This window comes from Nomia melanderi, chromosome 3, assembly GCF_051020985.1.
Source record: "Nomia melanderi isolate GNS246 chromosome 3, iyNomMela1, whole genome shotgun sequence".
Taxonomy (NCBI): domain Eukaryota; kingdom Metazoa; phylum Arthropoda; class Insecta; order Hymenoptera; family Halictidae; genus Nomia; species Nomia melanderi.
In genome coordinates, this window is record NC_135001.1 from 2,881,387 (window position 1) to 2,906,633 (window position 25,247).

Consider the following 25,247-nt stretch of genomic DNA (forward strand, 5'->3'; position numbering starts at 1 on the left):
CGACATCATTAGCAGAAAGGCTTGTCTTCCAGCGTTACATATCCACGCCTTTTACACGCCTCATATAGCTTCTAATTATATCTCGAATTCTCGTGCGTACGGCCCCGACGACACTTACACGCATATAAATCCATAACGAGGCGTATGAAACGAGCATGATTCGAGCAGGGCAAAATTATTCGAACCGCTAACCGCGCGCGAGTGTCTCGATCCTGCGACATCATTAAATTTAATGAAGAAATCGTTACACGGCCGCGCGGTGTCTTTTACTCGAGCCCCTCTCCTGTAACCGATCGATCGCGATCCCGCGCGTTCCGATCACGCGGGGCCCGTGGAAGGAAAGCTAGAAGCCAGCCGTTGTGCCAGAGCTCAAAGTGCCGATGGAATGCCACAATTAATCAGTCGGCGAGAAATAAATGGCCGCCCGACCGCGTCGCGTCGGGCAACCGCCATTCTTCCAGTCTGTAATTGCCGAATGCGCGGGTATTTCTTTCGGCCGCGGTTTTTGCGCCCGGTGCCCGGATAGAAATCTCAACGCGCGGTTCATTATCGACGATCATCGCGCTCTAATTGAATTCGCGGCGCCGGACCGCGGACCTCGCGGCGAACTCGATTATCCCAGGCTATTTCGGTGAAACCGGAGTCGTTCGTGAACAGATGTTGCGTCTCGCGGACGAAAGTGAAATAAGATTAGGAGTGGAAAGTGAAATGGAGCAAAAGTATCCGCGCGCGTAGGCAATTGGGTCAAATTTCACACTCCTTCGCGGTCTCTGCTTTAGCGTGGCGAGTCTTGTTTTTCGTTGTTCACGATTGTGGGTATCGGGTTCACGAATAATTGCTTTGGATCTCCTTTTTGGAGAAGTAAGGTTGCTCTTCGAGATATCCTCGGTACTAATGCGGTGTAGCGACTGAACGCGAAAGCGATGATAAATGATTGTATTCTACAAAGGAATATATATCAGTATTACCTTTATAGTAACGTCGGGTCGCTTTTGACCCGTAGCACTTTGTACAGCTTTGAAACTTTCTCTAACTCTGTTCCAACGTGATCCAATTCCCTCCATTCCTTATCGTTCCATTACTAAAAACTACCAATCCGAATCCCCTATTCGTGTCCTTACACCATCAACCCGACCCTCTGGTTCCTCAGCCCCCTTATCGACTCAACAAAGTTACCGTTAACGTTCCTTTCCCTCCGACGATGTCCGTCGATGATCAGACATCGGAAACCATCGGACGATTACGGTCAAGCACGATTCGGGCGGAGGGAAATCACGAAAAACGGATCGGCGTGTACGTAGGAAAAGTAACGGCATGGAAATGATGACGGGCGAGCAAGTTACCCGGCATAAAACGGTCCTGTGGAGCCGTTCTCGCTCGAGCAAACGCCGGATACTACTAAGTATTTATCTTCCGAGCCGGAGCCGCATTCGAAATGCAAATTGGACAAGCGTTGCTTGAGTGACGGCTCTCCGCGAGAGTGCCGCGTCTTAGGCTTTATCGGGTTTTCAGAGTCACGCGTTGCCCTCCCGCCCCGCGTGCAACAGAAGCTGAGAACAAACGAGGATATTTTCTGCCCTCCCTCCTTCCCCTTTCTTCCCTCCGTGAGCCAGACCGTTCGCTAGCATCGCCGCCATCCACGACGGTTCGTGTCGATCAACGATTCGAAAGGCATTCCACTTCGAACCATTTGCTCGGTCTAGATCGAGAAATAATTTTCATTCAAGGATCGGCTCTCTCAGCCTCGCTCTCTTTACGCCGGACGACGCGCAGCCGGTTGCGAACCTCCGCGAACCATCCGCGCGCGTCATCGCCGCGTTTTATCTTCCTTTCGTATACTCGCTGCGCTGGCCGCGCGCGGCACTTCGTTCGGGAAGGCTTACTGTCTTACTTAATGGAGTAAGCAGCACACCCCCGCTCGAATTTCCCCTAAATACAGCATCAAATCTCATCTAGTCAGTATCCGAGAAACATCAAATTGTAATTGCATATTATTAAAGTCTTTCTTTAAACATTCTTCTGTCGTACATCCTGGGAGTCAAGTCGTCCTCTCCTGCAATTAACAATCTTCTATTGCAATTAACTTTGCGTTAGAAGTGAGCAAAACTAAACGTAGATTTCTCATTTGCGTCGCGAACCTTTGCTTACCGAAACAAAGATGGCAGTTGGAATTCTTTTCTCTACTTGTCTTTCTTTTTCCTGTCTTGTTTCTTTGTTTTTGGTTTCTCGATGATTGACTCGTTCGGTAAGTAATCTGCTAATTTTTGTTTATCAGGGTTGCATTTCGGATTGATAGGAAGGGGATGAAATGGAAGTGGTGTGAGGCGCTGTTGGTGTACGATAGGTACCGTCAGTTGCTGGGAACTTGGCACTCGTGACGTCATAGGGGCGGAGACAGTCGCTTTGAGACATCCAATCGCGAGTCCAGAGACGGCTCTCCGCGCGATCTGATTGGTGCGCGTGAGCGCCTCAGCCAATCAGGCGTGCGCCTTCGAATCTGACCACTCAGACGAGAGCGCCAGGTTCGCTGCAACGAATGGTAATGCTGGTCTCATGTTAGACAAGCCGACTTTAGATTTAAAAGTGAAGAGACGCAAGGGAATTCTTCCATTCACAGCGCTCGTCTTTCGACGCATGGTTACTACTGGTGCACGCCGAGTACCGAGCGTCGTGAGTGGAAGAGTCCCCTTGCTCGTATTCACTTTTAACCCTTTGCGATCGGTGCCGCCACAGTGGCGACATGTTCTTTTTTTGGTATTGTATTTATTATTCTATACAGAATTTGTATTCAACAAAGCATTAAGTCCAACAAATTTTTATTATCCATATATTTATTTTAAACCACCTATAGAAAAACAACTTTGACAACATATATATTTACTTCGACTACTTGGTACTGTCACCAGAAAAATATACCGATCGTGAAAGGTTAAACCTATAGTTGGCTTGACTAACGTGAGACCTGCACTATCCAGTTTTGTGACTTGTGAGTTAGATGGAAGACGACTTTGAAGCTTAGGATTAGAGTTATTCGAAGCTGAACTATGTTTATAGTGATTGAATTGTTGATCTCGAAATATTTAGGTTTTACGATAGATGCAGATCTTTGTCTCCTTAAGGGGGGAAATACCTTTAGACGGATGAAAACGAGCTGATCTTTATGAATTTTTTTGTAAAGGAAAGGATTGTTTTACATTTTTTAAGCTTTGGTTATCATTTATTATATTCTTTCTCTATTACAATGTATTTTTTGTTTTTCAAAATATTTAAAAATGGCGGAGTTATGTCCCTGTTTTTCGGGAAGGTTGTGGTGCGACTTATTAAATGGCGTAAGCTCTGGCATTGGCTACATTGATTTGAAACAAACCAGCAAGATATATTTCAGTAACTAACATTTACAGTTTGTAGATGAACCTAAAGAAAGTGAAAAATATTGAAAATTGAAAAAATGGCACGCTTTTAAACAGAAACTTTGAATTTTACATGAAATTTTCGCTATATTTTGCTATAAAAAGATACTTTTATTTACAATTTATTTCATATCTCTAGGTTCATATAGAAGACAATATTGTTACAGACATGGGTGCAAAATTTCAGCAAGATTGATTGAGTAGTTTTTGAGTTATTGATTCCACCGATTTCGAAAATGTAGTTTTGAGATAAACACGTTCAAAGTTTCGATAAGTGATAACTCAATAATTTCAATGACTTAGCAGCTAGTCTGCGATTCCTGCGCCATACAATATTCCTTCTGTTTCCTCATAGAGCTGATTTTCCTCCATACGTTACTCTCTTCTTGCTTTTTGAGCCTCTTTGGTAGTTAATGAGGTGCGTCGCTCCTGTCGAATTACTCTCTGTCCGTTGATTTTGTCGGCGTATGTTTTTGCTTGTTTTCCAATTACAGTATTGCCAAATATGCTGCAATTTCAATAATTTTTATTCCTGAGTGCAGGTGATTTGGAGCGAAGCGCCAAACAGTTGAGTTAAAACTCTCGTTATTGTTCTGAGTATGTCCGCCCAAGCACCTCTCAAGTAGATTCTCTTCAGATAAATCTTCGTAAATTGGTAGGATGTGCTTCTGCACGTCTGGATGCAGTGGTGCAGGATGTTCTATAAGGTCCAAATTTGCTCTTGTAGCTAGAGCTTTCTGCCACTTGCACCAGCTGTTATTTCCTACCGGGCAGTATTCGTGCCTTGGATTTTCTTTGGTGGAGCATAAGTGATAATACGAGGCCATTATAGCTTTCTTCATATTTTCCACGCTATGAATATTTCTTCGTATGGCTAAGCCATGGTATGCGGTGAGTTTCCTGATAAGCGCATCAGTCAGCTTGCCTTTTCCACGGAGGTTTCTTGTTTTTTTAATATTTCGAAGCCGGCTGTATGATAATTTTTCTTGTATAACGCAAACAATGTAAAGTAACATGTTTACAATGATTGAAAGGAGGGAATTATGAAAGGCGGGTCCTCCGCTTCGAGCGCGTGAATATATATCTGCGGTGGGCTACCGCCTATGAGTCCCGATAGCATCAGAAGGGCTCCGAATTTCGCTTTAAAACTTTGGCACCACACTCTTAAGATGTTATACTAACATCCTATAGAAAAAAAAAATATTGCGATTTTTTAAGGTTCTAAAGGTATTTGCCCCCTTAAAGATAGGTTTGTTGGAGCTCGTGTTGAATAGTATTGGTCTATATACCCAGCTGATCGATATAGCTTCATCTATAACGTCGGTTTACAGTCTTATTGGGTAATTTATATTATAAACAGATTATTCGAGGTCATTTTAACGCCTTCACTTGAAAACAGCATTAAAACTGGAGAACTTTTGGGCATAATGTTTCCCAAACATCGCTCTGTCAATTTATCACGGGAAAGAGATTCGTTGAGTCATAGAAGTTGCGCATAATGATGATGGATGCCATTGGATACACGAAAAATACTTCCGCCCGAGATACTGATTACGTAACCGAGTGTTCGAACTGGATAACGCCCTGAATAATACCATTTCGAACGACGATTTATATAAATTCCATTCCGCTGACACTTTCGCGGATTTATATTCTATCAATTAAATTTTTTCCCCTCAATATACGTTACCGCCGAAGAATTTTTCATACCCTGTCAATAATCCTTTCGAGTGAAATTTTTTTCAAGCGTCCATTATAATTCACTCCACATGTTTTTTTTACCCCAAACTGATTCATTGATTCATTTATCCTCCGGAATTCTACAATCATTTCAAAATATTCAGTGTGTTTCCTATAACTAATATAATAATTTCCAATGAAATCCACGTTTAACACTAAACTTACCAAACAAGTAAAAATGCCCCATTCCTAGTTTCTTCATTTCGCATTTATTAAAAAGATAACAGATGTTTCTCTGAGAAATTATTCAAGAAATTGATCCGGCAATACGTAAACCAAATTATAAATCAATTAAAGTCTCGATAGCAATCTCGAAGATTCTATAGAGAAATTTTAAGAAGTCACTATAACTGCTCCATAGTTTTAGTGTTGAATATGTTTCATCCTAACGGCAATAAAAGGGAGCAATATTAGTTATTACAGAAGTAAACGATTAACTCAAAACGCTTCGAGTGAAATGGTTACGATTTCTGCGTAGCGTCTTCATTCTAATAATTACACTCGTTATCCTCGGTTTCCCGGCGCACTGCAGGAAAAACGCAGGGAAAAAATTGAAAAACAAGAAACGTTCATCGTGCACATACTGTCCACAATGGCTCACGTAATCCGGAGTCATCGAAAAACATTCGGTTACGTGATCATATTCCCATCAAGCAATCGACTGGTCTCATCGCTATTCACTAGGCGCGAGGCGAATGGACTCGTAATAACAGCGGTGCGTTTCACAAAGCGGACGACACGCGTTTCCACGATGAAGCCCCGGCGTTTACACCGACGGAATTAATGAGGCGGGAACCGCGACGCGACAGTTTGGCGAACAATAATAGCAATAATAATTAAACCTTCGCGTACCACCGCGGCGAAAGTAACGGAAATAAATATAGAAAAATCAGATCAATCGGGATTAATTAAAGACGCGGGGTGTGGCTTAAGTCGCAGTCAGCAGCTGCGCTTTCACAACCCTTTCCGCTCGAGAGGTGACTCGCAGTCACCACTCAATTTGACAAAGCAAAATTCTATAAAAATCTATAATGTTCAGCTTTGTATAATGCATCAATGCACAAAGTATTAGAATATAATACCTTTGTTTCTTAATTTATATATCTTCTCATTACTTAGTTTCAAGGAATATCGTCGATACCTCATTGAAAAATATAGAATATTTTCAATGAAACCCTTTCGAGTGCAAAGGGTTGAATTTCTTCTCGAACTTTCGTATTCTTTTATTATTACCTTCATTTCATTCACTGCCTTTCGTTCGAAAATCGTATATTAAACGTAGACGGTATTTTCACGATTATCAGAGCACAAATCCATATAATTACACCTCAAACCGATGCTATAGCCACGAGGTGGATCATAACAGCCCATTAGAAATTTTTTATTCAGTATTTAGAAATGCAAAAATACTCCCGCGAGGAATCTCGGATAACTATCGAAATCTTAATAAGTACACTCTTGTAATTTACACTTTTCGCAAGTGCATGTCGGAGCGATGAATATTTTGCAACGTATTCACTCGAATTCCACGTTGCCGAGGAGGATTAACATTCAACAAAAAAAGAAACTAATGAAAACACCTATAGAAACGTTTCTATCGTAATCAATAGAACGTCATCAAGTCATCCCGAGGGTGAAAGCACAGACGGCAGCGTAGCCAGCTTAAATCGCACTGTAAACGTAAGAACTAGTCCGTCAGAGGACAAGGACAGCTTCGATCACGAAGAAATTCCGAAGTTCGATCCGAAAATTTAATCCGCGGACCTCGATCGATCCCGCTAATTAAATCCGCTGGTAGCCTGGTGAGCAGTCGAGAAAGATGGCGAGGAATAGAGGATAGGGAGAGAAAGAGAGACGATGAAACCACGGGGTATCGATCCCGATCTCGCGAGACCTTGTTCGACGCGGCTCCAACTCCCGGCGAGGATGAACTTAATTTTCGTGCGGCTACAACCGTGGCAAGGTCTTCCGGCAGCGACTTCCACTCGTTCCACCTCCTTCGGGGCCTCCCTTTGACTGTTTACGCAGTATAATTAACGCTGTGCACTGCGAAGACGTTAAAGTGGATTCTCTGCGGCTGATTTAACAGAGTAAACAAGATTGCACCACCGGGCTCTCTCTCTCTGTGAAAGACGTTCCGGATGGACGAGGACGTGCACCAACGCCACGGTGATAAGTATCAGACCGGGGTCGGGAGGGGACGTTGCTGCTCTCTTATCCTGGAACGCGACGCGACGCTTGTACGCGCCGGGAAACTAATCGGACTCGTTTTTTCCGCATCATTTCTGTTAACTCTTATTAACTACTCGCGTATATACGTTCGGCGGAAATCACATCAGTTTGGCCGAGGAACTCACATATGCGTTCGGCGGAAACAACTGATAGGGCCGAAAGATTCGAAGCCGAAAAGGGCCGAAAAGTAAGGATCATTGGAGCAAGACAATGAACTTTGGCACTTAGAATTACAGAACGATAGTTCTGCACTGAAACCAAGATCTAATCAAGACCTAATCATGGACATTATATAAAATGTCCGGGCCATTTACATATATATATATATATATATACGATTTAAAAGGAAACGTGTGGTGTATTTCGTAACTGTTGAATTTACTTTGGTAATGATAATTTGCCAGTGATAAAGAATATTTTGTTTTATATTTTTTACTTTGAATCATAAGGATTGATAAAAGAATAACAGTATTCAATTTTCACTCGGAATAACTACGTGAAGTCTTTTGAAGAATTCTTCGTGAGACGTTAGAGTGCTAAGTATTTATTAAGAACACTGATTACAAAGATTCAATGTTTAATGTCGGTCTGCCGGCGTGACGCGAGGCAAGAAAACGATGATTAACCGTATCTCCGCAACTAACGAGGTCTATATCGTCTTAATCGGTTGATCCAGCGAGCGTATAACTGGAACCCGGTGTATTTCGAACGATGATTTATTCAAATTCTCGTGGCTCGTTACACGCCGGGAGAAGATAGAGGGCTGGAATAATTGATTTCGCGCGGTTTACGCGTCTGGGTAACGGTAATGCGATCGTAATAATTGTTATCGTGGAATTAATTGAGGTCTCGCCGGCACGTATAGCGGTGGCGTTCGGCAGAGAAAGTACGGTATTAGGTGTCCATATTAGGTCTCCGCCGCGTTCGTGAGAATTTGTTATATATCGTTCGTTCTGAAAATAGGCCTATGTACTCTTGACTCGCGAAGGAAAAGGTAATCAGAATGCCGGGCCCCGAGAGACAATGGCTTGCATCACTAATATTTCGCGGTACTTTCCTTTCTCGAAGCGCAACTCCGGGACGCGCAATTTCAGTCCATCCAGCGAGTCGAGGCGAATGAAATCTTATCCGGCGAAAATCGTCGCGATTTTTCCTCGCGTTTTTCTCGCCGTAGAACTCCCGCCTGTCGATTTCGTTGCTGATGTTTGGTACTAGAGGGAATTTGTCAATTGTTCGTCTAATTAACACTGAAACTACCAGACGCATCAAAACGAACCATTCCTGATTTCTTCTTTTCGCAATGATTAAAAGGAGAACAGATGTTTTCTGTCGAGATTTCAATTGACTCGTGATTCAATTTGCGTATTGCTAAATCAGTTTCTTTAGTGATTTCACAGAGAAGTGTTGGTATTATAATAATTGTGGAAGAAGAATTTAGGTATGCGTAAATTTGATGTATTTAGTAGTTCTAGTGGTGACCTACACGCGATTGCAAATGAAAATGATAGTGTAACTGTTAATATTAACACTAAAACTACTAGACGAGTCGAAATTAACCATTCCTGATGTCTTTTTGCACATTTTAAACAGATAACGGATGTTTCTCTGGGAAATTATTCAAGAAATCGATTTAGGAGTACGAAAACTGAATTGTAAAGCTATTGTAATATCGATAGATACACTCTTGGACTTTCTATAAAGGAATTTCGAAAAGTTAATGTAACTGCTTAGTTTTAGTGCTAAGAACACATCGTAGATTCTCGTTGCGAGGCTCGTTGTCGATTCGAAAAGACATCTGTTTATTTGATTACGATACAGTAACATTGTAAAAGTCTCGTGTACAAATTATTTGTGTTTCAATTTGGCGTATGGGTTTCATTAAACTGTTGCACAATACTTCCTGTCTTCGCTGTTGAATACGAGAACTTATACCGTTGGTTAATAGTGTAGTTTATGTAATGTGATCTTTGATGTTGTGTTCAGGCACTGGTAAACCGTAAACGTTTCGCTCGGTTTCTGGTCTGGGAATCGCGAAGCCGAGTTGAAGTTTCGTGGACGATTCCCAAATTTTCATCCCTAACGTGAAAGCAGAACGTCGATCACGGATGATTAATAGCGACACGCGATACTTGGTGTAGAAACACAAAACTCACTGCGTGACAGATTAACACGTTTGTCACTATAGTTCGTGATACTAAAATTCTTCGACTATTTTATTCGGATATTTTTTTATCTTACACTTGAATCACTGCTGTATAGGAACTTTCGGTAGCCACTGGTTGACTATTTTCATTTTTCCTTGCACTTGAACACTTCACACGTTTAAATGTAATCGTTTGTTACATATTCTAGAAGTTCTTGTTCACGTCGCAATAATGTTGCACATGTGAGGAGGTTTAAATCGCGATGTTGTTAATGATTTTACTCGATACTTGAAATCAGTGAAGAGACCGTGTACAAGTCTTGATTACAATTAAAATAGCTGACATCCATAATCAATAATAATCGAATAATGATACAGTAACGGATGATAAAATCATGCAGAAATTTAAAAAGCCTGTTGCTTCTGTTAGTCAATTTGACATTTATTAAAACCAAACCATCTGTAAAAAAAACGGTTGAAGCTTTACATCGCCAACGATTCCTATCTCCAATAATACGTGATGTATCTACAATCAGCAAATCAACCTTCAAACTCACTCAGCATGCATCAAACTAACCTAGATTCCATTCTGCATAAGAAACCATTAAACCTTTCCATTAAAATTCTTTCCTTGAATACTGAAATGAAAGATCAAGTTCAATCAAATCCTCCTAAATTCCAATCTAAACACGTAAGACTCTAAACTGAACTTCAGTCGAACGTGATCCAAAAGTACTGACTAAGCCTTGCCTAACCGAAACACCTCGAATCTCAAGCAACTAAAAAAGTCCCATCAGAAGAGTCACTGAAACTCCATACTCTACACAAACCCTACGTCATACAACTACCTCCAAACCTTACGTAAGCATCCTATAGTATAGACTGACATTGATAACGTCCTCACTTAACACTAGAACCACCGGATAGGTGAAAATGACCTAATTCGTCTCACTTCTTTCGCAATTATGAAAAAGGCACAGACGACTCCCTAAGAAATTATTCGATGAATTGACTTAGATAAATACAAACTATGTAAGGAAATTGAACAGTCAGTATAATCAGTTGCAAAGAATAATCAATCTTACTGCTCGGTAGTTCTGGTGTTAAAGGTAACACGACAAAAACTCGAAACGATCAGCATACTTCGGACACAATAGCCTAGAACCCCTAAGCATCCGCATCGTCTAATTCGAGAAACTCACCGACGAATAAGAGAAACGCGAAGCAGGCCATCAGGCTGAGGATACCTGGGGACCGCATGGTCCTCTTGGTCTCCTGGTCCGTTCCGCCTGTTCCTCCCCCGCGAATGGCACTTGCTGAGATCGAAGGCTACACCAGGGACCGCGGACACTGACGGACGAACCTCATCCTCGGGCACCGGTAACGTGGCGGTGTCGTTAACGCAAAAGCGGGGAACGGAACGAGCCGAGGAACACTGAACGGCGACACGCAGAGAGCAGGCGATGGTAACCGGTCCTCGGGACGTGAAAGACTGAGGAAAGGCGCGTTTCGTTCGGTCGTTGGTCCGCACCGCGATGTCAAGCATCGGCTCCGAGCCCACCTCTGCTCTGTTCGTTTGCTCCCTGCCGTTCCCGATCTTCGCCGCCGCCGCTCTCCCTTCACGGAATGAGTATCTCCCTTCACGGGGAATCCTCTTTCCAATGGAAAGCCGTAACCGATCGACCTTCTAGTCCACGAAGACGCCTGCGACGATATCTCGCGGCTGATGGATACCTTGAACGTTTTACTGTGCTGGAAACAGTGTTAGGCTGTTCTAGGAATATTGTCGTTTCTTAACTTTCGAAGACGTTCTTTTGGTAACGTTTTGGAAATTAGATTACCCTAGGAGTATTGTACCTTGAACTTTTTCTACGTCGAAAACAATGTTAGGCTATTCTAGGAGTATTGTCGTTTTTTGGAGACCTAGGAGTACACATCGTCGTTTCTTGTTTTACCTTGTAAGGTATTTTTAATACCATTTTCGAAAATTAGATCATTCTAGGAGTACTGTAGTTTCTTGGTTTACTTTATAAAGTACTTCGTAATGCTCAGATTGTGTTCAATAAAATTATGAACTTCGCAACATTAGATACTTTACAGTTCAATGTTTATTTAACCAATTTTAATTGGCACAGCGTAGGCTCCGTGTTCAGTGATCCAGAGAAATTTAATCATGCAAACAGTTTTGTAGGCAACTTTCATTCCTTGCAATGAACTCACCGGGAAGTTCAAACGTCACGGCTGCTGGTATGTTAACAAATTCTGGCTGACCACCAGACATCTCGAATATGCCGGTACACGGAATTCGGCGAACCCTCGGTTTGACTAGATCACAGTCACTGAACCATGAACAAGCCAAAAGATTCGATAAAACGTCATACTTCCGCAGTCCATCCCAATATCAGGGTGGATCCCAGCGCAACGGATATCCTCGCGATTTAAATTCTTACCCCTCTATTTCCATTTTATCAGTCTTCGCGTCATCGACGGGTATCTAAATTAACCATAACTCACTGAACTATACGGTTTCCAATAATATTTTTCATCGTCAACATCATCGTACCAAAATTACAAAAAGAAACAACTTTGGCACGTCTTTTCGAAATTAACGATGCAAAAAGTCGTGAATAAATTACACTACATGACAATGTAATAAACTAGACTACATAAGTAACAGATACGATCATTGTTTTGATAAAAAACCATCAATCTAGGGATAAGGTTGAATCCTTTTGCGAGATAATGAATTTCTTCCAATGTGAACAAGCAGGCGAGTATAAAAGACGAACTTTTTAGTCATGCTGATTTATTACACATCAAACAGCCATTCTTTACACATTGATTCTTACTCGTTGTTCTTACATCAATATTTTATCTTGATATAATAATTGGTAACAAGATATAAAGACCTACTCCATCAGTAAAGAGACTTCTCCTGACGTTTTTAATAACTCTCTCAAAAAACACTTTCTACAGCTTTCCGCTGGTGGCAATATGAAACTTGAAAAATCACCGCGTGAACTTGCATATACACGTTTTGTGTGACTCACGATCGAACGGGCTGAATAATGCAATATTCTAACCGATACGCGACTTGTCGACCGAGTTGTTCCTCGACCGGCGTGATACTTTTATGCGACCTAGAGTTGCGCAGTTATTATTCAGGTTTTGGCTGATCTGTGTACAAGATAAGTGGGAAAATAAAATCTACGGTTTACAGTGAAACAGAAGTCTACATGTAAATGCCTGTAAAATTCGGATTATATAAATAACGAGACAAGGGTCTCTGATTAAAATTTAGAATGGGTATTAGTATTTTTCGAAAAGTTTTTAATTAACACGTTGAATGCCATGGGAGTCACCGGTGACCCCGACCAAATCGAATTAGTATAGTTCATTCAATTAAACGATGTTTATATGAAAACATTTCTATATTATAAATAATGCTACCTAATACGGTGACATTCAGCTAGATGAACGTGGAATAGTAATAATACAATTCAATTAAATGATTTAACATTATATTTTTCTCAGTGTATTTTCCTCTATGAAATCGTGCGGCGTTCAACGTATTAATTAAATTGCATTTCTTCATTTTGTTTATTCGGTTCTCATGAAGAGATTTCCCTGTTTGTGTTGCAGAAACTGAAAACGGTAATTACGAGCCCGGAGAACGTGGAGAATGCCCACAGCGTCGAAACGGCGATCACGCAGCATTTCGCGTTTCTTCATGGGACTCTTCAGAATATGGAAAGAAAAATCATCGATGAGCTGCACCAGCATCGCGATTCATGGAACAAAAACATAGACGACATTTCTGAGCAGCTCAAAGAATTGGAGAGTCGTTTGCAAACCGCGCTTACCGTAAGTACAATGTGAATTCGATCGTTGTTCGTCTAATTCTGCGAACATTTAACGAGTCTAGAGTTTAATTACTCTAGATTACTACTTTGTGCTAAATGAAGAAGAAGATAGACAATGAAACTACAAGAATCTACAATTATTTTGTGAATTCAATTCAATTCGTTGTTAACTAATTACTGAATTAGTATATTCTATAGACCGTTCGATAAAATTGTATTTTCTTTTTAAGGAGATGAGTAGCTGTTTTAATTGTATCAAATTCTAATATTCATTCTTCAATCGTATCGAATTGTAATATCTATTCTAACCCTTCGCACTCTAGAGGCGCCTCAGTCGCCAATTAATTTGATACAGCAAAATTGTAAAGTTTGACATTTAATATTAAATTTTATATAATTCATCGATATTTGAAGTATTGAAAGAAAATAGTTTTCGTCCTCAATGTATGTGCGATTTCTCGCTGATTCAATATCAGAAAATGTTATCTGTATCTCATTAGAAAATATTGAGTATTTCCAGTAGAAAACCTCTGTGCAAAGGGTTAAACATATCGAGAAACAAAATAATCAAGATACAGTCGATATAACAAAGCTTTACGATGTGCTTCGACGAATTGCATAATCGTTTTAAATATATCCCGGAGACGTAAAAATCTTCCATAAATCAAATTTAAGTGACGAAGGTAATTCGAGCGAAATTAGATGACATTGCCAATTTCCCGCGTGTCATAAAACGTTCCAGATTTAAAATCTTCCCCTGTGAGCTACAGTGGGTGTACATGACAGGGGAGGTACAAATTTTCATAATGAAATTATTATGAACAGCCAACAGTCATTGAAACGAGCTGACGCGACGCGGGAAAGTCTTCCCTTGACGGCTAATTTTAACAGAGTTTTCGCGTCTCGATTGTCAATGATTAAAATTTAAACGTTCGTTATAATATGATCTACACGGCCACTTAAATCGCCGAATCTTTTGTGACAGATCTGCTCAACTACTGAGACGATCAAAGGAAAAGTATAATTTGAATTTCATTATAATTTATTATTATTATTATCGTTGTTATTATTGTTATTGTTATTATTATTTTCATTCTTTGTCTTGTCCTTTTAAAAACTACATCGTCCTTTGATAACAATTGGAAATCTGATTTAACAGGTAATTGGCTCTGTAGACGAAAATTTGGACAAAATAGATCTTCAACAGGTGATTAAAAAGCTGCGAAAGCTGTGCGACATTCCCTGCCATTTGTTAATAAATTCCGAGCCGGAGGACATGGAAATAAGGTAAGCGACAATCCTTTTGTTTTCGGGGAAACGACGATCAAATTTTCATAATTTCGCGCGTCAACGTACGGCGAACAACAGTTTAACAAAATCTTATTACATTCAGTGATTACCATGAAGTGTGGGCAGGCACTTACAATTTTCTATGGCACATTAACACTAGGTTCACTGACATTTTGATATACCTATCTCTACTGACACAGGTCAATCTGACTCGTAAAAATAAATCATGCGTTTTCTTCGGAAAACAACTTGAAAGACGACATAATTATACAGAATGATGTACGATATATGATTTTCTGCTCAAGTGGCAGAAGAAGAATGTAAACGGTTTCTGTAATTTCCCTCGAAGTTCGAAATTCGTCCGGTAAACCGATTGTTAACGATAGAACTATCAGCTGGGTGAAAATGAGCAACTCCTAATTCCTTCTTTTAGAATGACTGCAAAGGTTACAGATACTTCTGTAGAAAATGATTAAAGAAACTGATTGAGTAATACCTGAACTGAAATAAAAACCAATTGAAATCTTAACACTAGAATTATGATGGATCAAAATGATTTATTTCTGATTTCTTCTCTTATAATCACTGAAAAGGTACAGATACTTCTACGAAACATTATTAACGAAACTAACCCAGTAATAGCAAAACTGAAATACATCTCAATTGAAATCTTAGTAAACGCACGCTTGTAGCTTTTACAAAGAAATTGTCAAAAGACGATTCAAGTGCTCGGTGGTTCTAGTATTAATAAATCCATGCTTATAGCTTTTACAAAGAAATTGTCAAAAGATGGTTTAAGTGCTCAGTAGTTCTAGTGTTAATTAATTCGAACGAAGTGTTTGGTTAAGAATTGCCTTCAACATCTTTTATATTGCACAATTACCAAACACTGAAAACGTTATTGTATTTTAGACACGTGAAACGGGATAGTTAATGTTCTAATCTCCGTCGGTTCACGATCATCATTTAACCAACGGACCAGTAAAAAAAATAAAAAAAAAAGGGAAACAAAAGCAAAATGACATTCTCCTAAAAGGCTCGGTGCACTGGGTGCACGCGTTTTTCGGCGCAGTAAAAACTAAAGCTTTTGATAAATCAAAATCTCCAGTACGTATTGAACAATTTATTTTCCTCGGCACCGACGATGGTACAGAGTCAGACAAATCCTCTGTCATTTATATCCGTAAGCAGCTTACAGATGTCCAAACGAAAAGTGAATGAGCGAGGTGGGCCGAGAGAGACCGGGGGAAGGGTGTAAGAGTAATTAATTAAAGTGAAATGTGCTACGGTTGCGTTATAAAGCGGCCTCGAAATTTATTTTCCTCCTTTTACCCCTTTTTTCCAAACCGCGGACACAAGTGTCGCGTTCCACTGAATCAAAACGGACGAGGTTCTACATTGATGCTTAATAGATCGCATTTTAATCCGCGACGCGTCCTCCGCGGGCTCGATTTATTCACTCTTTACAGGGCAACATCCCCGAGACGCGAAACGAGATTTATCTCGTTAGATTTTCTATTTAACATTATTCATTCCGAACTGGATGAGTATAATTCACCATTTTCCATCTTCGACGTCCTGATTTTTTAATTATTTACAAGCTTCGAACAGTATCGACGACTCGGGCTATCGAAAATAATTTCTTCCGCTTTGTTCATTGAAAAATGGAATTTTTCTTTTTCGTTGAGAGTTGTGTAACGGCAGATCGTGAAGGTATAATGCAGTGTTTCCCAACCTTCTTCGTACCATACCCACCTAAGCCTTTCTGAAATTCTTATGTTCCTCTATATAACATATATATAATTTTTAATGTTATATTATAATATATTTTCAATATTTATTATAATATTTTTGCTATTTTATTTACGTCCTTAAATACTGTAAAATATGTGATGTGATATTTCAAATTTCAAATTGCCCCCCTTAAAAATCAAATTGCTTCCTACGTTGGGAAACACGGGTGTAACGAGTGTTAGGATAACAAGGGGGCAACTTTACGATATGGTGAAATATTCGTAGTCATTTATAAACCGTTAATTTTCCGTTCGGTAGTTTAGCAGGTCTGCAGCTAGTATGCGGCTCATAAGGGTTCATTTTAGTAATCAGCTATTGTCTATTTTCCACTGATACGGCAGTGGCCGTCGTAGTTAGGTAAACATGGGAAAACCATACCTGAAGCCCCACCTTTTTCGTACACTAAGAGGGAGGATTGAGCAAGGTAGGATTTGGGAGACAAGCCAGAATTAGACAAACCCCTGGTAGAGACAGTTCGGGGCACTAAGGAGCCGATCAAAGTCATCAGTGATTTTTTAGGCCCAATTCATTGGGTGGTCCTTCGACTTAGACGGCACGAAGTTGCAATATTCGAAAGGGACATATATGTTTCGAGTCGTTAACAACGTGCAACAGTGTAGTTCATCGTATGCAGGAAGAACGTGACATTAGTGAACATTCTTAGCAAGCTTCGCGAACACGTATAATTCGTCGGAGACGAGTTGTTTAAAAATTCACGTTAATCAGAAGGGTAAAGAAAATGTATTAATCAAAGATTTGTGTTTGTCGTGGGTGTAGTGACAGTTTAAGCGTTTGAATGGGAAACAGAACGATCGCGGTTCTTCGGAATGCTTACAAATGGCAATCTATCGGTTCGTAGAATCAAATGAAGTTTATTTATTCGTATTTCTTCTACATATTTTGATTTGTTTTATTGCCTGCTTAGAAATGGAAAAACAGAACGATCGCATTATTTAGAATCTTATATGTGAAACTAGAAACACGTCATGCAGTTTCTGAGAAACGAAAGAACCACGATCGCGCAATTTGGTATTCTTCGACCGGGGTTTTGGGGAGACCCGTTAAAAACGGTTAAGCGTTAAAAAATGCGGAAGTTCCATCTGATACGTTGCGAGTATCATTGTGAAAAAGATGAAATATACATTAACATTCTCGAAATAGCCGGTAATTCGATCGTCGCGCGCTTCGATAAATAATCTCCAGCGAAAATTGTTGACACGGTGAACTTTTTCGAGAAAATCTACAAACGGCTGTAAAGTTGTTTCGATCACACCGGAACTTGACGCGAAAAAATGCGAATGGTGTTCGACGGTGAATGTAGCTGAATGGAGCCGGTACACGAGAAACGTGTCTCGGAAACGCATCTCGCTGCATCCGCGTTTCCATCTTGAACTGGTTATTCCGTTTCCGACTAAATTTCACTTACATTCAATTCTCGTTCGGTTAATGCCCCATTTACGTGCCATTTACGTTTCGAGTTTGACTTCGGAAGTTCCGCTCGCGATGCGAGTTTCCGCTCGAGCGCCGCGTCTATGTAAGTACATAGGTATTCCATCCGGAATTTTATTGTTTCGGCGGCAGCTGAAAGATGGATTAAAAGTGATTAACCGGTAAACAACCGCCTCGGTGAATTTCGCGCGCAGGTCACTCCGTGTCGGCAACCAGAACTTCGCAACTCCGGCCACCATATTTTCCTGAATTATCGGAGAAACTCCGTAGACTTTAAGGACCAACTGCAATTCACGATACAGTGAACATCGTTTAAGATCTGCCGAACATTCATGTTTAATGGAATATCAAAGTAAACGATGCACGCTATCGCTCGAACGTGTCTGATCATTTATCGGATGAATAGTAACATTGTCTTTTTTAGTAAAGAGGGTAATCTTTAACCCTTTGCACTCGACAATATTTCTCATTACAAACATTCATTATTTTCTGACGAAATGTTAACAGTATTATTTGCAACTTACACGAAGAAACGTCTTGTGTCAATCTTGCGGCAGAATTGTTTTATTTCTGTGTTCCATGTGTTAATACCTTATTCAACATGTTATATTGAATTTTTCGTTTCATAATTTTCCTGCGTTCAATCAAATGGCGAACTATAACATTCTTTTTAAAACTTTCAACCAACAGCCTGATTGAATAATAATGGTACATATGAGGCATGAAACAACATGCATTTCGTGACATTTTTTTATTCTTTTTTCCCTCTGGACATCGATTATCGTGAACGATGAAGTATTTTACTGGAGGGTGCTATATGTAATCGTATAGCGAGACAAGGACTCCGTTAGTGTGCGTGACACAGGATTTATGACACGAGGATATATAATTGCAAGGAAACCTCGGTGTCCGACATCTTGGCGAGCAAATGCACGAAAAACGAGTTCGTTAGAAAAGTTCCAAGTGACCGTAGATGTGACATAAATTTGAGTTGCTCATCTTTTCGAAAGAAACCAGTCTCAGGCGATTTTAATTTACTCGGTTCTCAGATTCGTATCCCGTAAAATCGATCGAGCCTTTTCTTGTAACACGAGTTAGACTCCAACGTCATATCGGTCGATTTAAACGAATGTTATTTCTCTTAAGCGATAGAGTAAACTTGAAAAGTGTTTAACACGTTGAATGCCAAATCGAATTATTATAGTTCACTCAATTAAATACGATTATTTGAAAACATTTCTATATTATAGATAATGCTAACTAATGATTTAATATTATATTCTTTCCATTTTGTGTAGTTTGCTCTATAAAATCGTGCAGCATGCAACGTATTAATCCCTTGGCTTATAATATCGTGTCAAACTCGAGGCGAAGATTTCTAATATGGTTTAACAAACATAAATATCATTGAGTTGTGTTAAGTTCAAATGAAACATTGTTCTTGTTAGTAATTTGTATGGTTTATACTAAATCTAAACACAGAAAGAGCATGGAATGCTTTCTTTTACTAGTGCATTATTAACGATAAGTAGTTCTAACAAATGCACTTACAAAATTAAATCGTAAGGCAAGGGGTTAAGGAAAAATAATTTCGCGTCGCCTGAGAATACATTGTGTACATCTATTTCAATTGTCATTTTGTTCATTTAGTATACTCATTTTAGTTACATTTTCTATATAAAATATTCCATTAATTATCAGTCATTTACAAATCTGTCATGAAATGAATAAAAAAAAAACGTTTTTCGAGACGAACGATTTGTCGGAAGATTTTCACCATGGAACACGAAAATTGTTTACAGATTCGATATCGACGAAAGCATCATCGAGGCCTTGCAGAAGCATTGCACTATACAAATACCGAGAACGTCGAGTTTCAGTTTGCAACGGACGGAATTGTTACCGGACGATTACGAAATGGAACCGCTCACGGAGGAATTCAGCATTCCAAGTAAAATTAATTTTCTTCCCAGCGATTACTAACCCGGCGCAGTATCGGCGTTTTATAACCGCGGAAAACTAGCTAGTCAATTTGCAAAGATGAAATATTAATTTTCGTTGAACGTTACTTTGCCTAGAGCACAAAGACAGATCGTTCGCGGGAATGAAATCGACATCGGTTGTTACCCTTCCATCACGACAGACTGATGATTATCCTGCTGCCGGTACGTAAGAAACATTTATTTCTATTTTATAAGCGGTCTCTTGGAATTTTCTATATAAAGTGACTGCTGTTAGAAATATCATTCTTAATTAGACATTTCGTGGCTTCAACCAATTACGATGTTATGTATTAATAAAAGGAAAATATGTTTTCCAATAATTAAATGCTCATCGATATTTATTGAATGCTCCAGAAAGGTATCAAAGAAATATTGCCAAAAGAATATTAGTATAAAAATGATTTTAATTAAAACATGGAACAAATGTTCGTATTCAACTTGAAGAATGAAATAAATAATCACTTCCTGGCTTCATAATTTGCTCAATAAAAATGTTAAAATATTCGTAACTTTTAGTTAATTATACATATCACGCAATGTAATATTTACATGCATTCAATGTCTCTGTAATAACAGTAAGCAAAAAAAAGTTGCCTGGAGTTAGAAAACTGTATGGTGGAGCCACCTGACGATGATAGATATTACCATCTCGAATACTGGACGTAATGCTTACCGATAATTGCACTGCCACGCGATTTACTGTAGGATGTTATACGTGTAAAACATGTAAAATGAATTAAATTCTTCATTTAGTCGGTCATTGCAAACGAATAGTATCAAATTTAAAAAATAATATTTAACAATTCATATAACATCAACAGATACGGTCACATTTCTTAAGTGAATTATATTGAATCGTTTTAAACAAAGATACAGCTTTTCTTGCAGACGTTACAAAATATTACTTTCTCAAAAAAAGAACTTCCTCAATTAAATTCCCAGTCTTTCGTCATTTAAATGTTTTTAAATGAGTACTCGAAGGATAATAAAAGATTGTAGGACATTGTTCTTCGCATATTCAGCTATCTGAAATAGCAAAAATTGTTCGGTTTAATTAAAAGTTTTAAAATGTACTTTCGATCGGTCTGATTAGGCGAATATTGTACTATACGTCGTCTAAACGGATAATTAACACTAGAATTACCGAGCATTTAATACGACATCTAATCCCTATAAAACTTGTAACAATGGATTATTCCCGTTGTCTTCAAACATTCATTACAGTATTCAAGTGAAACTATATATTTTCAAAATCATTTCGAATATTCAGTGCTCTTAAGATATCAATAATCGCGAAACAAAGAAACTGAAACCAGTCATTTTGACCAATACGGTATTTCTAGTGTTAAACAAAATTGGATACGCGTTGAAGATGTTAATTTCCACGCTGCGCCAGCGAAATGTCTGATATTTTGATGGTCTGTAGGGAAAACTATACATTCATACTGTCAATATATCTTTTGCACCAACAGTATTTCAAAAACGTTGAGAATCTTTTGGATGAGATTTTTATAAGTCATTACGAATCGTAGAATCTCTAAGATCTGTTGTAATGACGACATGTTCAATTGATCCTTACCGGTTCGATCATGTGAGCATAATGTAAGTGGCAAAAAAAATATTTCCGGAGACTTCAATGCCCGATAAAGACACGCTCCTGATATCAACGAGTTATATGCACCATAACAATACAATAAAAAGCACACAAAGGAATGGTTTAACTTATACTGCGTTGTTCCATTTAAAAAAAAAAACCAAGTTCGACCGTCTTATCTTTTAAATTAATCACATAAAAGACAAGTCCTCTTCCTTCGGAAGGTATTTCTCGCATTATACGACTGCGTATATTGGAAACGTATAAACGTAGTTATTTTCATTAGAATAATTCAGCATAGTAATTACAAAATAGGTAAAGAATCAATTTACGTTTACGTACATAAGTTGTAACTGATCAGGAATTTTCTAATTCTTAGGGTCTTCAGAGATGGTCCGCGTTACGCACGTTGTTAATCCATCTTGCTTCTACGTCCAGCTGGTACAAAATCAAAATAAAATAGCAGAACTCAAAAAGGGGCTATCTTTGCTAGCCAATACATCGGGGATTATACCCACGGCAGTGACGATAAGTATGGAAACCTCTCGTTTGTTGTATTTTCCTGTTATATATGTGTATTTGTGTAAAAACACAGTAGAAGTTCGGTCTGTTCATTGTCAAATGATTTTGGTAATTATTTCAATTGTTTTTTTTAGATGCCCTGTACATTGTGCAGTCTGCTAAGGAACGGTCTTGGTACCGTGGACGCGTTATTAATAAAAAGACGGATCACAGCGGTGATGAGAAATATACGGTGTACTTTATTGATTACGGAATGGAAGAAGACAACGTGCCGTTGTCAAGAATGAGGAACATTATACCACAGTTTGCGATGTTCAATGTAATGGCACTGAGGTGCTCATTATTTGAGATTGTTCCGAACGGTGGTCAATGGCATCCCGATGCTATTGAAGCATTTAAGAAACTCGTATACACGTAAGTAGTGATCTGTGACTGATGAGGAATATTAAACAACTGAGAATGACAATTTTCATTTACTTTTTAACTTGTTAACTACTTCTGTTGAAACTGTGTAAAGAACTAAATTATTAATATTACAATGACTCTTCGCTTTCCTCATTCCAGAAGTAATATAGAGATTTGTAGGTATTTACTGAGTTGTTAACCCTTTGCAGTCGAGAAGTGACTCTCACTCACCACCTGATTTCACGCTGTAAAACTATAAAATTTGATATTTAATATTGTACCTTATACAACGCATCAATTTGAGAAATATTGAAATAAAATAACTTTGTTCCTCCATGCAAGTGTGATTTCTCTTCGAGTTAGTTTCACAAAATATCGTCTTTATCTTATCGGGAAATGTTCACGTATTTTTGGTAAAAATCTTCCGAGTGCAAAGGATTAATTCCTCGAAAAGTTGCTTTTAGAATTTCCATATTAAAATGATCAGTTTCTGTCAGACAAATGGTTTATTCTAACAGGAACTCGATGGTTTCAATGTGCATCATGACAATAACGGGAGACACATATTACGTTGACCTCTGTGCGGTGTCCTCCAAAGATGCAGGGTTAATACCCATAAAAGACTCATTAACGTATATGAAGTACGCAACTTGTATTTCACGAAATAAACTTCTGGTAAAAGTGCACATTGCTTATAATTATTGTGGTTTTGATTTTACACGGTACAATACATTACTAAATTTTTTACTTGCAGAGGATGAACCCTTATTCTACCAAGACATATGTCAAGGAAGAATTGTCGATGGAAACCTATACGAACGTTGATATTTTATACATTGACTCACCTAAGTGCATATACGTTAAAAAGGTAAGGTGGTTATATTTGTTAAAAATTGTTTTTTTAACGCAACTATAAATCGTATAAAATGGACTACTATTGTCTAAACGATTTAAATAACACTCAGTAACAGAAATTTCTGAATATTTAAAAATTTATAGTGATTTAAAAAACAATGAAAGTATTTGATAGATGTATCTAAATAATAATTTATATGAAACAGGTGCACGCATGCAGATCACACTTTATTAAAATGGTTCGTGAAATGACGGAAACTTATGAACAAAATATATCTCTCACTGAATCCATTCCTGCGATTCATAAAGGTAATACTTTACGATTCAAAGGTTATAAAATAAGTCTATAATTATGAATCTGATTCAACCTGACGAACGGCTCCGCATATCTTATCCTATAAAATTAAAAAATTGAGAATATTTACGTTAATTTGTCCACAGATTTACCGTGTGTGGCACGCGGTGCTGATGGACTCTGGCACAGAGGTATAATAAACGAAGTTACAGAAAATACAGTAAGGGTTTTTTATGTTGACTTAGGATATACACTGACACTAAATTATGATTCTGTCAGAGCACTTTCTAAGAATTTCATGAGCTGCAAAACACAGGTAAGGTGTTCTTAGATAATTATTATGTACCAGACTGAAAATTAATATTTTTTATTATATTCTACTGTTCTTCATTTTTCCTTCATTTTTCCTTCATTTTCAACCAGTCATAGGAGTTATGTCTCTTTTCCCAAAAATATTGTTAATTATTACCATATGCTTCAGATTTCAACTTTTCCCTCTATTTTTTCCTCTTTCCTATTTTTATTATGAACTTTCACTTACAAGTACCTACTATAACGTGTTTATTTACCTACTATTGCATCTAAATGCCAGTATTGTTTTTTTCAAAACAGGCAATCAAAGTCTCATTAAAAAACATTAAGCCGATTAATAACAGTACTGCTCAGTGGGGTCCAGAGGTAACTAAATTCTTAGAGAAACACCTTGGAGAACCAATGCGTTGTAAAATTATGACCTTCGACAAGATCGGAGATACATATAGTGTACTTATGTATACTCTTGATGAAAGCAGTATTTCCAATTTATTAATAACAAATGGTTTCGCAATAGATGCAAGACAAAGGTAAATATCCTAAATTATGAATCATATATATTTTAAACCCCATACTACAGGAAAATACTATCCATTTTATACACTTATAATATTATCAATTATCTAAAATTTAGCAAAATAAAAAATTTGGTACATTTAAATGTATTTTTTTTTTTAATTAAGTATGAAAAGAAAATACAAACAGAAAAGAGATTCCAAGAACGTGGAGAAACCAATAGAAAAAGAAGAAGAAATAATAGAAAAACATTGTGAAGAATATTCAGAACCATTTGATGCGATGAGTCTAATGAATGCAAGCATGAAAAACAGTGGGGTGTTGAAAGAAAAGGAAGACCCTTTTAAAGTACAAGTTCTAATACACCAGGTTCATTCCCCTAATTGTATTTATGTGTCTGATGCCATGTATGAACCAACAGATATAAAACAAATGATGGATCAGATGCAAGAATTTTACAGCAAATATCGCTCCGCGAAACGCGACTGTTGGAATGAAGGTGCTGTTTGTGCAGTATTTTTAGCAAAAAACAATATGTATTATAGGGGTAGTGTCGTTGAAATAAAGTCCAAGGATCGAGTACTTGTATTTTTATATGATATGGGAAACGAGGAAATAGTCACGATAAATGACTTACAATCCTTGTATCCGCCATTCTTAAAAATACCAACTTATGTTTTCAAAATCAAATTAGCCGGTATATTACCTTGTGGAGGATCAAGGAAATGGCCGTCATTGTCCTGTCAGGAATTATGTGAAATTACAAAGAACGAAAACTGTAAATTTTACGTAACGAAGCTTGTAAGTATTTTACATTGCATAAT

At 38.4% G+C, this 25,247-nt stretch overlaps 2 protein-coding genes and 1 pseudogene across 17 annotated transcripts in view; 1 reads left to right on the forward strand and 2 right to left on the reverse strand.

Moving 5' to 3' along the window:
* Positions 1–11,075, reverse strand: part of LOC116430291 (uncharacterized) — a 125,687-nt gene extending 114,612 nt beyond the window's left edge. Inside the window, exon 1 of the mRNA XM_031984207.2 lies at positions 10,728–11,075. Coding sequence (XP_031840067.1) covers positions 10,728–10,785 — 58 coding nt within the window. The 5' untranslated portion in view covers positions 10,786–11,075. The remainder of the gene's footprint in view (positions 1–10,727) is intronic.
* Positions 1–25,247, forward strand: part of qin (tudor domain-containing protein qin) — a 316,867-nt gene that overhangs the window by 288,515 nt on the left and 3,105 nt on the right. For 15 of the 16 annotated variants that reach the window (XM_076365496.1, XM_076365499.1, XM_076365497.1 and 12 more), the window contains 12 exons: positions 13,168–13,389; positions 14,548–14,675; positions 19,724–19,872; positions 20,000–20,086; positions 21,898–22,050; positions 22,175–22,454; positions 22,964–23,120; positions 23,200–23,313; positions 23,507–23,609; positions 23,742–23,911; positions 24,208–24,437; positions 24,591–25,224. In XM_076365496.1, coding sequence (XP_076221611.1) covers positions 13,168–13,389; positions 14,548–14,675; positions 19,724–19,872; positions 20,000–20,086; positions 21,898–22,050; positions 22,175–22,454; positions 22,964–23,120; positions 23,200–23,313; positions 23,507–23,609; positions 23,742–23,911; positions 24,208–24,437; positions 24,591–25,224 — 2,427 coding nt within the window. Of the gene's footprint in view, positions 1–12,655; positions 12,832–13,167; positions 13,390–14,547; positions 14,676–19,723; positions 19,873–19,999; positions 20,087–21,897; positions 22,051–22,174; positions 22,455–22,963; positions 23,121–23,199; positions 23,314–23,506; positions 23,610–23,741; positions 23,912–24,207; positions 24,438–24,590; positions 25,225–25,247 lie in introns of those variants that run through there. The other variant, XM_076365506.1, reaches the window with a different exon arrangement.
* Positions 3,717–4,252, reverse strand: LOC143174313 (uncharacterized; annotated as a pseudogene).